Genomic DNA, 15,455 nt, shown 5'->3' on the forward strand with positions numbered 1-15,455 from the left:
GCACACCAGGTGTGCGGAGTCAGGCGGAAAGGCACGCCCACCGAGGAGACTACTGTCCTGAGGCAGGAAATACAAACCGTTAGACAAGTTCTAAAGAGAGAGAGTGAAGTGGTAGAGGAGCAGAGCTGTCAAAGACCCGGGTAGGAGCCTGGGCCCCTTGAAAACGTCAGGCAGGCAAACGGTGGCCGCCTGCAGGAGTACCGGTACAGCAACCGGCAGAACCGTATGGACCGGGCCTGGGTTGGAGCACGCCCATCCTGAACCGGGGAGTCAACCGTGTACCGGAGCACCAGAAACCGGGTACTCAGAGCCAGTCCTAGCTTAGAAGCCACTGAGTATAGGCGAATTGACTGATTGCTGGCTGGACCTCACCGATTCATCCACACCCAAAGTCCCGAAAGAAGGCAAAAGCCCACCGAGACCGAGTGAGCGCCACCGCCAAGGGCCAAACACCCGACGGGCCAGACCAGAGGTGCACGGGAAAGGGGCCACCATCAACCCCACAGGGGACATCAGCAGCCGGCCGCGGGAACCGACCATATCCGAACTTTGGTTTACCAGTGACTCGGAGTGTGAATTAATCGTGAGTACACCAGTGCCATCCGGGCACGAAACTACACCGCGACACGGCACCCTGCACCCCGACAACAACATCAGCCCTTCCAGTCCCCCACCGGGCCCCACCCACGGAGGGGCTAACATCTAGGCTGCGGCCGCAACACCGATCCCGGACGATCCTGCCTTCACTCCAGTCGCAGCGGTGGTGCATCCCGTCACCACGACCCGTGGGTGGCGTCACGACCCGTGAGACGATGGCGCGGCCCTCCCCCGGCTGCACGCCTCGTCCCGCACCACCCCCGCCACTGCCTTCCCTTAACAGAGCGACGTGTCGTGTCGTGTCCCCCGGTCCGGAGGCGCTCGTGCCACCGACAAACCGAGCCCGGACCTCGAGCGCCTCGGCCCGAGCAGCGGAGAAGCGGCCGGGCCCCTCTCAGGATGGTACACATGCAGCTAATTATATATATATGTATGTATATATATATATATATATATATATATATATATATATATATATATATATATATATATATATATATATATATATATATATATATATCTCTATATATATATAATATAATATAATATTTATTTATTTTATTCATATTTACTTCAATTGGCTTTTATGCACCTTCCACACAGCACAGATTGGAGCTAGGTGCTTGAAAATTGGGTGAGGACTAGAGCCAGGGAGACGTATTTTGACACTCCCGGAGCAGTTAAAGGGGGTTTTCCCACCAACGAAGTTCATTTTAAAATTAATTTTAATCATTAGGTCATGGGGAAATAATAATCTCCACAATTGGATGATAAAAAAAAAAGATCCTGTGCTGAGATTTTATGTGTCCTGCTATGTAGTGTGTAATGGACGTGTCTGACTGTACAGGGACATGGTCTGCATCATACCACAGCTCCTGGGAAGGGGTGGACATAAGAGTATAAAGATAGTACAGCATAGGATCGCAGCTGATTTCTTTTTGTGAGGTAAAGCATTTGTCTACTCATTTTTTTAAAAATGTTTTACCTCAAGTAATAATTTGCGATCTTGTGTTTTCCAGTCTGTACACTTTGTTCCCTCCTCCCCATCCCAGGTGATGTGGTATGATCACACCATGTCTCTGTGTGGTCAGACACTGCCATTACACAGAATATAGCAGGGTCACATATATAAGATAATCTCAGCACCGGAACATCATTTTTTTTTTTTTTTTTTTTTTTTTTTTTTTAAACCCCTCTAATTGTAGAATTATTATTATTCCAAGATTTATTGATTAAAAATAGTTTAAATTAACTTTGTTTGTGGGAAACCCCTTTTAAGCCTTATTTGCACATGGATTAAAACTGTAATTTTTTTATGAGCAACAGTTTGGAGGATGACCAGATAAGCAGTCTGGAGGAGGAGGTGGATCGCCTGGATAGATTCTCTTTAAAGATCTCACTTTGTGTTTGTTTTACAGAATTTAATTTGTGTAATTCCATATTTTCATTTTCAGATCTGCTGAGATACTGTATTCATTGGCACAAGTGCATATTCAAAGAAACCGCAAACTCGAGGCGTTCCCAACAGGAGAACATTACAAATTATTAACAGAAGCCAGGAGGAATTTAGGACTTTTCCAGCATCATGATGCAATCACTGGAACAGCTAAAGACTGGGTTGTAGTGGATTATGGCACCAGGTAAAGATCTCTCCTCTTGTCTGAACTCATTCCTGGCACACGTATGCTCTACTGAAATATTCCCTCACTATGACTAATCAGAGCTTGGTGTTGCCTTTAACAGGAATACTAAATTCTATTTTGAAAGCCCCTACACTACATTCAACGTTAAAATTTCATCACCAAAGAAGAAAAGTTGTGGAATGAAGAGAATGACATGCTAATAATTAGGTTATTAATGGTTGTCTGAGTAATGTTCTGGTATCCTGTATGTACATAGGCATGCTAAGCTTCCTTTTGCAATTGTGCACCAATGACATCCCAGATGTACACGATGGGAGTAAAGTTCGAAGATTCTGCTGGTCATGGTAGATCACATTTAGGCCAAGCAGGCTACTCACAATATTACAAGCAATATTGCAAAAAGGAGCTGACAGAAGAGGATCTTGATGACTTATGTGCCCAAGTGCATTCAGTGTGGTAAAACAGTCCTCATGCGATCAATGAGATGTATTAATGGTTGTCTGCCAATGTATGTAACTATCTGAATGCGTGTGGTCCTTAAACTAGATACTGGATAAATCGAGATGTTTTAATCATTTTTGTTTCCATTTTTCTCATTGATTGCATATTAACGTGTCTGTAGATTCTGTGATTTTCATAATTCCACAACCTTTCCTTGGAATTTCAATTTAAATGCTGAGTGTATATTCCAGTGACAGGAAAAAATGTTTACTGTTTTTAGATGGGTAATGTAGGTCATTTAAATATTGTAATTTTATTTTTTTCCTTTTTTTCTCCCATAGGCTTTACCATTCTTTGATGAATCTGAAGAAGGTGATCGTAGATGCTACACATCTTCTGATTCTCAAAGATAAAGGAACATACATCTATAATCCATCAGCTCCATTCTTCAGTATGGTGGGTTATTTACAGTGTTACATTGACTCTGCTTACTCCTGCATTTAAATCCTACAGTTATAGATCAAGCATGTAATATAAAAGCCAAAAAAGAACTATAACCATGTGTGTATATATAGATGTTGTCGTGTGTAGTTGCCAAGTGTTTGTGTAGGGCACTGTAAATGTTCTGGGTGTTGTCTGGGGGGAGGGGTGTGAGCGGTGTTTGTGTGTTGCGTTGTTTGTGGAGCGCTGTGTGTCTGCAGCATTGTGTGTGTGTGGTGCTGTGTGTGTTGCGCGGTTTGTGTGGGTGTGGCTGTGGGCTGCATGTGTGTGTTTTGGGGGAGGTATGTTTTGTGCAATGTGTGTGTGTTGCGCGGTATGTGCGTATATTTGTGTATGCTGCGGTGTTTGTGTGTTGGGTGTTGTGTGTGTGTGTGTGTGTGTGTGTGTGCGGCATTGTCGGTGTGTGTGTGGGTGTCTGTATAGGGCGGTGTTTGTGGTTCCCAGTATGTGTGTGGTGTGGTGTGTTGTGCGGTGCGCGTGTGGCGGTGTGTGTTTTGGGGGGAGGTGTGCACCCCCATCGTGCTCCATCCCCCATGCTGCGCACCCCCCATCGTGCTCCATCCCTCATGCTGCGCACCCCCCATCATGCTCCATCTCCCCTGCTGCGCACCCCCTATCGTGCTCCATCTCCCCTGCTGCGCACCCCCTATCGTGCTCCATCTCCCAAGCTGCACACCCCCCATCGTGCTCCATCTCCCATGCTGCACACCCCCCATCGTGCTCCATCTCCCATGCTGTGCACCCCCCATCGTACTCCATCCTCCATGCTGCGCACCCCCCATCGTGCTCCATCCTCCATGCTATAATAGTCCTCCTATTATACTCAGAGAGGAGTATAATAGGAGGACTATAACAGGAGGAGTAGTCCTGGGGGAAGAGGAGTATAATGGGAGGAGTGGTCCTGGGGGGGAGGTGTATAGGTGCCCAATGTGTGCCGGGGCGGGGCTGAGTGGGCTAACGTGTGCCGGGGCGGGGCCGAGCGGGTCGCCGGGTGCGGGGCTGAGCGGGCCAACGTGTGCTGGGAGCGGGACCGAGCGGGCCAACGTGTGCCGCGGGCGGGGCCAAGCGAGCCGCCGGCGGCGAGGCCGAGCGTGCCAACGTGTGTCGGGGGCGGGGCCGAGCGGGCGAGGCGTCAGCGTATGCCGGCTCCCTGCACATGTGTACCGGGAGTCGGTGTATGCTGGAGCGGGCGATGAGTGCGGAGGGCCGGGGCGAGCAGCCATTCCATGCGGGGGGCGGGGCCAGGCCGAGGCAAGCGGCCAATCCGTGGGGGGGGGAGGGCCAGGCCGAGCCCAGCGGCCAATCAGACAGTTGTCACTGTAACGACACAATTTTGGAGCAAGACAGGCAGACAGAATAAGGCAATTATACATATAGATAATAAGTGTATCTACATTGAAATTGTTCAAGAAAATGAAGTATTTCTCACAGAACATTATTGCAATTAAGCGTTTTGTTATACACGTAGTTACTTCCTTTTGTGTGTATTGGAACAGCAGAAAATAAAAACAGAGAAAAAGAAGGCAGATTTGACATAATGTCATATAAAATCACAGAAATGGGCCAAACAAAATTGTTGGCACCCCCAACTCAATATTTGGTTGCACACTCTTTGGAATAAATAACTTCTTCTTATAACAATCAACAAGCTTCTTCCACCTCTGTAGCTGTAATCATTGCTGTCACTTCAGAACTATGCAGTGCTTTGTTTCCATCCATTTCTGGATGATTCTTGAAGTATGTTTGGGACCATTGTCCTGCTAGAAGAGCCATGATCTAGGGACGCAAGTCCAGGTTTCTGACACTAGGCACTACATTGACACCTAAAATTCTTTGTTAATCTTCAGATTTTATGATTTCTTGCACACAGTCAAAGCACCCAGTGCCAGAGGCCGTAAAAGAACCCCCAAACATCTTTGAACCTCCACCTTATTTGACTGTAGGTACTGGGTTATATTCCTCATTCCATTTGATCGAGCACCACATGCTTGAAACAGAGTTTTTTACCCACGATTATGGAGAGGTGTCAACAATTTTGTCTGGCCCATTTTTGGGGTTTTGTGTGAAATTATGTCCAGTTTGCCTTTTTTCTTTTTTCTCTGTTTTAGCTTTCTGTGTTGTTCCCATTCTCACAAAAGAAATAACCATGTGTATAACAAAACATGTGTAATAGCAATAATTTTCCCGGAGAAATACCTAATTTTCTTGAACAGTTTCAAGGATGCCAACACTTTTGGCCATAACACAGATATAATATATTATACACATTTTATAAGCTGAAACCTCAACTGGTGGATCTGTGGCACAACTAATACCTGCTGTATAAGTTTTGACCAGCTTGATCAATATCCCTTTTTCTGTCTGGCGTCTGATGCTTTGGTGGGAAAAATAGCAGAACCACTGTTGTAGATGTAAAGTACGACATGAAACATGGAGTAGGGATGAATCGTTTTATGTTTTCAGGAGATCAATAATAGGCATAAATTTTGGTCCAGCCAGTAAATCAATTGTTCATTGCCCAGTATTGGCTGAGATATTACAATGGTGCTCTTTACTCCTTTAAATGCCTGTTTTGGGGTTTTGTTTTTTTTTTGTTTTTTGTTTTTTTTTTTTTTTTGCTTTTCTGTGATTTGTTGCATCATTTTAGTCACCACTCACATGCTCATTTTTGTTGTAAATAAATGTATTCTTCAGAAAGCAGGATACGTACGCTGCATTTGTTTAATGCGTTTGTTGCGGTTTTTTTGTTGCAGTTTTGTTAGAACTTTCGGACATCTGAGTTCCCAGCAAAGTCTGAGAAGTCAGATTTGCTGTGCGCACATTGCAGTTTGTCAGTGGTTTTTTTTTTTTTGTCAAAAGTTTGTGACAAAAAAGAAGCAGCATGTTCATTCTTTCTTGCATTTTGTCAACATTTGTCACCCATTGAAATCAATGAGGGCATCAAAAACGCAAGGAAAAATGCATGCTATCAAATTGGTGCGTTTGGCATGCATTTTTGCATGCGTTTTACCTGCGGTTTTGTCAACAAAAACATAGCTCACCAACTTAGTTCAAGAATGACAAAATCAATGCTGGAGTGATTTTGGCGTGTTTGTGTCCGGGTGTCTGTCGGTGTCTCTTGCGCTCTCTTTCTCCCCAAGCACTACATACTCACCGATCACCGGCTATCACACTGCTCGGGAAGAGCTGGGTCCAACGGCAGAATTGGCGCATTATTTGAATGTGACACTTCTGGGGCGGCTGTGCGCTGCTATTGTAAGGCTGGAAAGGGCCAAATAACGATGGCCTTTTCCACCCTAATAATATCAGCCCCATTTGTCTGCTGCACCTTGGCTGGTATTAGAAAAATGGGGGGACCCCACATCATCATTTTTTTTTTTTTTTAAATAAATCAAATGATTAAAAAAAAAGTGTGGGATCCCATCTATTGTGTGTGTGTGTGTGTGTGTGTGTGTGTGTGCATATATATATATATAATATATATATATATGTATATGTGTGTGTGTATATGTATAATATATGTATATCTATCTAATATATATATATATATATATATATATATATATATATATATATATATATATATATATATATATATATATATATATATATATATATATATACATACACACACACACACACACACACACACACACACACACACACACACACACACACACACACACACACACACACACACACACACATATATATATATATACATGTATATATATGTGTGTGTGTGTGTATATATATATATATATATATTTATATATAATGTAATATATATTTTTATGTGTATAATATATATAGTATAATTGTTTTTCATCTAATTTGTACATGTTTTTTTTCCCTCCGCACATTGATCACAAGTTGCTTGCTGTCTGAATGGCTTCTTTTGTTTACTTCCAAAGGGTGAAATCTTTCCCCATGTGAACCTTATGTAATAGCTGTTCTGTATCTGTGACACGCTGTATGATCTTCATCTGACCAAGGCTGATTTTTTTTTTTTTCTCCTCTGAATAACCAATTGAAATCCTTAGTCACTGACTTGATACAGATTTTTTTTTTTTAATATCCTTTGATTTATTTAATACTCTTTATTTACTGAAAGTATTTTATTTTACAGGATGATGTGCAGAAAGCACAGGATTCATTACCGCAAAAGACAGTCATCAAGGTGTCTGGGCAGCCAAGGTGAGTAAATTAGGACGGAAAATTATCTCTGCCAGTAAAAGTGAATAATCTAACTTGCCTATGGTGCTTTTCAAATAATTATTTAGAAAATACAGCTGGACCGATGATCGAATCTATATATATAATTGCCTTATTCTGTCTGACTGTCTTGCTCCAAATTTGTGTCCTTACGGTGACACAAAGCTGATTGGCCGCTGGGCTCGCCATGGCCCCGCCCCCCCGCACGGATTGGCCGCTCGCCCAGGCTCCGCCCGCACACGGATTGGCCGGCCGCTCGCCCAGGCTCCGCCCCCCCACGGATTGGCCTCTCGCCCCGGCACCCTGCACGCATTGGCAACTCGGCCACGCCCCGCCCCCCTCACACAATGCACGCTCGCTCTGGCCCCGCCCCCCACACGCATTCCCCGAACCGACAAGGAGCCACGACTCCCAGGTGAGTACTGTACCCCCGGGAGCCCACATCAGCGTACGCCGCCAACCCAGCCGACACATACCCTCGCATTGCTGGGGTTGCCGCCGTATGCTGGTGTGGGCTCCCGTGCGAGCGGGGGACGGGATACGCTGGTAACCATGGTAGCATAGTTACCAGCGCTTCAAGGTCCTGCAGCGGCGGAACATACACACGCACACACATAACAACACACACACACACACATCAGATCACACTCACTCTCACACACACATCACATCGCATCCACACACTCACAACATCCTGGGATATCGCTTGCTTCTCGGCGGCGATACTGTGGAGTGACCTTCCAGGACCTGCCGGAGGATCACATGGCCAGAAGCATGTGGTATCTCCGGATGTTGTGAGTGTGAGCGCGTATGTGTGATATCGTCAGTGTGTGTCTGAGTGTATGCGATCGGATGTGTGTGAGTGTGTTCTGATGTGTGAGTGTGTGTGAGTGTATGCGATCGGATCTGTGAGTGTCGGCAGAGGAGCACGGCGTGCTGGGGGAGGCTGGGAGGGGGAGGCTGGGAGGAGAGAGGCTGATGCTGGGGTAGGCTGATGCTGGGGGAGGCTGGGAGGGTGTAGGCTGATGCTGGGGGAGGCTGATGCTGGGGGAGGCTGAGAGGAGAGAGGCTGATGCTGGGGGAGGCTGGGAGGGGAGAGGCTGATGCTGGGGGAGGCTGGGAGGAGAGAGGCTGGGAGTAGAGAGGCTGATCCTGGGGAAGGCTGGGAGGGGGAGGCTGATGCTGGGGAAGGCTGGGAGGAGAGAGGCTGATGCTGGAGGAGGCTGGGAGGAGAGAGGCTGATGCTGGGGGAGGCTGGGAGGCGAGAGACTGATGCTGGGGAAGGCTGGGAGGAGGGAGGCTGGGAGGCTGATGCTGGGAGGAGAGAGGCTGATGCTGGGGGCAGAGAGGCTGATGCTGGTGCAGCATGGGGGATGGAGCACGATGGGGGGTGCGCAGCATGGGGGATGGAGCACGTTTGGGAGTGCGCAGCATGGCGGATGGAGCACGTTTGGGAGTGCGCAGCATGGCGGATGGACCACGTTTGGGAGTGCGCAGCATGGCGGATGGACCACGTTTGGGAGTGCGCAGCATGGCGGATGGAGCACGTTTGGGAGTGCGCAGCATGGCGGAAGGAGCACGTTTGGGAGTGCGCAGCATGGCGGATGGAGCACGTTTGGGAGTGCGCAGCATGGCGGATGGACCACGTTTGGGAGTGCGCAGCATGGCGGATGGACCACGTTTGGGAGTGCGCAGCATGGCGGATGGAGCACGTTTGGGAGTGCGCAGCATGGCGGATGGAGCACGTTTGGGAGTGCGCAGCATGGCGGATGGAGCACGTTTGGGAGTGCGCAGCATTGCGGATGGAGCACGTTTGGGAGTGCGCAGCATGGCGGATGGACCACGTTTGGGAGTGCGCAGCATGGCGGATGGAGCACGTTTGGGAGTGCGCAGCATGGCGGATGGAGCACGATGGGGGGTGCGCAGCATGGGGGATGGAGCACGATGGGAGGTGCACACCTCCCCCCAAGACACACACACACAAACACACCACACACACACTGGGAACCACAAACACCACCCTACACAGACACACACACACACAGACAACGCTGCACACACACAACACCCAACACACAAACACCGCGGCATACATAAATATACGCACATACCACACAACATACACACATTGCACAAAACATACCTCCCCCCCCAAAACACACCACACCCACACAAACCGCGCAACACACACACACCCACACAACGCTAGAGACACACAGCGCTCCACAAACAACGCAACACACATACAACACCGCTCTCACCCCCTGCCACACCCAGACAACACCCAGAACATGTACAGCGCCCTACACAAACACTTGGTAACTACAGACCACAACATCTATATATATAACAAAAATCATACATTAACTACACAATACGTAAATTCTAGAATACCCGATGCGTAGAATCAGGCCACCTTCTAGTCTTTACATAATTGAAATATATATATATATATAAAAGTTATATTTCGGTTGTGTGGCTATAGATGTCCGCTCCATTAGTTCACATATTTTGTACTTTCTAGCATTTCAGTATAAGGGTGTGATATTTATCCGCCAACAGGTACAAATATAATTAAAATCTTTCTGAGAATATAACTTTTTGAGATTTTAACCACTTAATGCTATGTGACGTACATATAAATTATGAGCACTTGTCACTTTGTGTTCCATGACTCATATAAGTCATGCTGATCACACGGTACAGAAGCTGCAGCTGCTGATATTCCCAGCCAGGATCCTACTATAACTGCTAGAACTGGTGTTCTCATTGATCCTTGCAGTTTAAAGCCTCATACAAAATCCTCAGTATCCATGCATCACATAAGGATTTTGAGAGGAGGAGAGTTCCCTATAGCCTCCCACTGGCACCCTCACAGTGCAATCTTTGGGTTATTTTGTGTTGCTTTGGCAAATGAAAGCCTCTGGGTCTGCCATTGCACCACAGCCGATCAAATCCCGCCGGTGGGTCGTCCTGATTGTATAATACACAGCACTGTGGAAGTATTAATAATCCGAACCTAAGATCATAGATGTATATAATGTGTGTGTGCATAATAGTGATAGTCACAGCAGCCAGAACTAGAGAGGAGGAGAATTTAAGAGATCACAAGTTTTCGTTTGGGGAAAACTAGAGGAGAAGAATTTAATTTATGCACTAAGAGGAGGAGGAGTAGCTGGGACAAAATCCGTAATTGCCGAGATGGCGGTGACAGAGCCCTCAAATCTGCAAATCAGGACAGTTCTGCTAAATCTGGCATGGTTGGGAGCTATGATCTAAGATGAATAATAGATTTTGAAGTTTTGCAATTTTTATTACTCCCTTGAGAGGACTTAAACATGTGATCTTCTTTTTTTTTTTTTTTTTTTTCTTTTTTTCTCATTGGGCAAACAGATTATTTTTAACTTTTTTTTTCTTTTTTCCCAAATGTGTGTGTGTGTGTATTTATAGTTATATACAGATATTTATTGATCAATCTATAGCTAGACATTTATATATATATATAGATATAGATATAGATATATATATATATATATATATAGATAGATAGATAGGTCCAGAAATATTTGGACAGTGACACAATTTTTGTGAATTGGGCTCTGCATGCCACCACATTGGATTTGAAATTAAATCTCTACAACAGAATTCAAGTGCAGATTGTAACGTTTAATTTGAAGGTTTGAACAAAAATATCTGATAGAAATTGTAGGAATTGTACACATTTCTTTACAAACACTCCACATTTTAGGAGGTCAAAAGTAATTGGACAAATAAACCAAACCCAAACAAAATATTTTTATTTTCAATATTTTGTTGCGAATCCTTTGGAGGCAATCACTGCCTTAAGTCTGGAACCCATGGACATCACCAAACGCTGGGTTTCCTCCTTCTTAATGCTTTGCCAGGCCTTCACAGCCGCAGCCTTCAGGTCTTGCTTGTTTGTGGGTCTTTCCGTCTTAAGTCTGGATTTGAGCAAGTGAAATGCATGCTCAATTGGGTTAAGATCTGGTGATTGACTTGGCCATTGCAGAATGTTCCACTTTTTTGCACTCATGAACTCCTGGGTAGCTTTGGCTGTATGCTTGGGGTCATTGTCCATCTGTACTATGAAGCGCCGTCCGATCAACTTTGCGGCATTTGGCTGAATCTGGGCTGAAAGTATATCCCGGTACACTTCAGAATTCATCCGGCTACTCTTGTCTGCTGTTATGTCATCAATAAACACAAGTGACCCAGTGCCATTGAAAGCCATGCATGCCCATGCCATCACGTTGCCTCCACCATGTTTTACAGAGGATGTGGTGTGCCTTGGATCATGTGCCGTTCCCTTTCTTCTCCAAACTTTTTTTCTTCCCATCATTCTGGTACAGGTTGATCTTTGTCTCATCTGTCCATAGAATACTTTTCCAGAACTGAGCTGGCTTCATGAGGTGTTTTTCAGCAAATTTAACTCTGGCCTGTCTATTTTTGGAATTGATGAATGGTTTGCATCTAGATGTGAACCCTTTGTATTTACTTTCATGGAGTCTTCTCTTTACTGTTGACTTAGAGACAGATACACCTACTTCACTGAGAGAGTTCTGGACTTCAGTTGATGTTGTGAACGGGTTCTTCTTCACCAAAGAAAGTATGCGGCGATCATCCACCACTGTTGTCATCCGTGGACGCCCAGGCCTTTATGAGTTCCCAAGCTCACCAGTCAATTCCTTTTTTCTCAGAATGTACCCGACTGTGGATTTGGTTACTCCAAGCATGTCTGCTATCTCTCTGATGGATTTTTTCTTTTTTTTTCAGCCTCAGGATGTTCTGCTTCACCTCAATTGAGAGTTTCTTAGACCGCATGTTGTCTGGTCACAGCAACAGCTTCCAAATGCAAAACCACACACCTGTAATCAACCCCAGACCTTTTAACTACTTCATTGATTACAGGTTAACGAGGGAGACGCCTTCAGAGTTAATTGCAGCCCTTAGAGTCCCTTGTCCAATTACTTTTGGTCCCTTGAAAAAGAGGAGGCTACGCATTACAGAGCTATGATTCCTAAACCCTTTCTCCGATTTGGATGTGAAAACTCTCATATTGCAGCTGGGAGTGTGCACTTTCAGCCCATATTATATATATAATTGTATTTCTGAACATGTTTTTGTAAACAGCTAAAATAACAAAACTTGTGTCACTGTCCAAATATTTCTGGCCCTGACTGTATATAGATTAGATATAGATAGATAGATATAGACATTGCAACTAAGGGGTGCTTTACACGCTGCGACGTCGCTAGCATCGGCTAGCGATGTCGTGTGTGATAGCACCCACCCCCGTCGGTGGCACGATATGTGGTGATCGCTGCCGTAGTGAACATTATCGCTATGGCAGCATCACACGCACATACCTGTGCAACGACGTCGCTGTGTTCGGCGAACCGCCGCCTTTCTAAGGGGGCGGTTCGTTCAGCGTCACAGCGACGTCACTGAACCGCTGCCCAATAGAAAAGGAGGGGAGGAGATGAGCGGCCGGAACATGCCGCCCACCTCCTTCCTTCCTCCTTTTCTGGTGGATGCAGGTAAGGAGATGTTTGGCGTTCCAGCGGCGTCACACATAGCGATGTGTGCTGCCGCAGGAACGGCAAACAACATTGTTACTGCAGCAGCAACGATAATTGGGAAGAGGGGGGCATGTCACCGATGAGCGATTTTGAACGTTTTTGCGACGATTCAACATCGCTCATAGGTGTCACACATAACGACATCGCTAAAGCGGCCAGATGTGCGTCACAAATTCCGTGACGCCAACAAGATCGCTTTAGCGATCTCGTAGCATGTAAAGCCACCTTTAGTCTCTCTCTCCTTCTACCCCTCTGCCTGTCACCACCAAAGTCACATTAATTGACACATAAGCTGTCTTATATGAAGAATGTTAAATTCCCTTTTTTTTAAAACAAATTATTTTTTTATTCAGTTTTTATACAGTTTTTATCGTAGAAGAGTAGTAAAACAATTCAAACTTGGTATGGCCATAAAAGGAAGTACAGTTTTAGAAAAAAAATGGTCTTTGTTCACTGTAGAATCCAATCACAGTCTTTCTTTCTTTTTACCAGTGCTGTTTGAAAAAAATGAAAACTGAGCTAGGGACAACAAAGTCCAATACAAGGTATAATTGGACTATAAGACACACCCCCATTTTACTCCCAAATTTGGGTAAAAAAGTGCGTCTTGGGGTACTTTGCATGTTGCGACATTGCTAGCATCGGCTAGCGATGCCGAGCGCGATAGTACCCGCCCCCGTCGCACATACGATATCTTGTGATAGCTGCCGTAGCGAACATTATCGCTACCGCAGCTTCACATGCACTTACCTGCCCTGCGACATCGCTCTGGCCGGCGACCCGCCTCCTTCCTAAGGGGGCGGGTCGTGCGACGGCAGGCGGCCAATAGAAGCGGAGGGGCGGAGATGAGCTGGACATAAACATCCCGCCCACCTCCTTCCTTCTGCACTGCCGGTAGAGGCAGGTAAGGAGATGTTCTTCGCTCCTGCGGCTTCACACAGAGCGATGTGTGCTGCCGCAGGAACGAGGAACAACATCGTATCTCCTATTGGTGCAACATTATGAAAATGACCGGCGCTACACAGATCACCGATTTTTGACGCTTTTGCGATCGTTTATCGGCGCATCTAGGCTTTACATGTTGCAACGTCGTTACCGGTGCCGGATGTGCGTCACTTTTGATTTGACTTTGATGAGATCGCAGTAGCGATGTCACAGCGTGCAAAGTCCCCCTTAGGGTGTGTGCCCATGATCAGCACACAGTGTGTCCAGGACGCAGCGTGTCTTCTGTGAAGACACAAGCATTCTCTGCAAGAGAACGCAGCGGTTCGTGCCCACGATCAGGGTTTGGGGTTCTGTAGACTTTTGCTGTGCTCTCCCTGCAGACAACACTCGCGTCTCCACAAGCTTAAATTGACATGCTGCGGCTCAGTAAGCCGCAAGTCAGTTTACGCTGCAGAGAAAAGAAGCACGGTGGGCATGGGATTTCTAGAAGTCCCATTCATAGTGCTTCTACTGTAAAACACAGAGTTTTTGACACGGTGAAAACACACTGCGTCCACAACTCTGCTATTCCTGATCGTAGGCGCGTACCTTTATAGTCCGAAAAATACGGTATATGAGACTATTTGATGTATTTTTGTTTTTCTTGTTAGTTATGGTTTCACTTATTTACTTTTTACAGGTCTGTTGCCATTTATAATCCATTTGAACAAGAACGTATCTCAGTGGTTTCTGTATTTGTTAGTTCGCCAAAAACAAAAGTTCTAAATGCTGCAGGAAAAACTGTAAAGGCGCAAATCAGTGCGGTATGGGACGGCGCTACAGCCATGTCACCAGACACTTATCAGGTATTAGCGCAAATATGCATTGCTAAACTGTGGATATAAATTGTCGTCTTAGTTTTTTATAGCCTGTGTAAATTGTAATTGCTGCTTTTTTATTAATTTGGGCATATTGTTTCAGCAGTAGAATATATGTCGCACACTGTCCCCTTGATTTTTTTTAATATGGGAACAGGATATCTTCAAATGCTTCTTTACATGAACAGGAGTTATTCATTGTAGGGCAGCCTGATTTTTCATGTAGTATGTGACTCGAAGATCTTTTGCTTACGGCCCTGACCAGTACAATGAGGGATGATATTTTAGAGAATTGGCAGTCAATTGTCCATGAAAAACATATTTATCAACATTGTAGTAAATCACTTAAACTGATTTCGAAGTTCCATTTACGTAGCAACACTACGAGGCAACATTTCATTAATTTAAGAAGTTTTATAATTACAGTGGCAAAAAAAATTATTTTTAAAGCACCACTCCACAATTTATTTATTTTAAAATTTTAGTGATGGAGTGGTGCTTCTTCTAATGTAAGGTGCCTGCTCCCAGCCTTATACTCACTCTCCAGTGTCTTCATCTTTTATCCCTACTGTTCTTTTCGGTCTCCGGCAGTTTGTGACTCTGTAGGGCACAACTCAATACAAGTCTGAGAGCCTCGTTCTGGCTCTGACGTGTGT

General features: G+C 45.4%; 1 protein-coding gene across 1 annotated transcript; it reads left to right on the forward strand.

The window, feature by feature from the left end:
* Positions 1 to 2,051: 2,051 nt before the first annotated feature.
* On the forward strand, positions 2,052 to 14,787 carry LOC142260435 (alpha-mannosidase 2-like; the record flags this gene model as incomplete). Its single annotated transcript, XM_075331911.1, has 4 exons — positions 2,052 to 2,237; positions 3,023 to 3,137; positions 7,312 to 7,379; positions 14,622 to 14,787. Coding segments are annotated over 4 exons (535 nt in total), but the record flags the coding sequence as incomplete, so codon positions are not given.
* Positions 14,788 to 15,455: the final 668 nt, after the last annotated feature.

This window comes from Anomaloglossus baeobatrachus, unplaced genomic scaffold (assembly GCF_048569485.1).
Source record: "Anomaloglossus baeobatrachus isolate aAnoBae1 unplaced genomic scaffold, aAnoBae1.hap1 Scaffold_1039, whole genome shotgun sequence".
NCBI classification, from domain to species: domain Eukaryota; kingdom Metazoa; phylum Chordata; class Amphibia; order Anura; family Aromobatidae; genus Anomaloglossus; species Anomaloglossus baeobatrachus.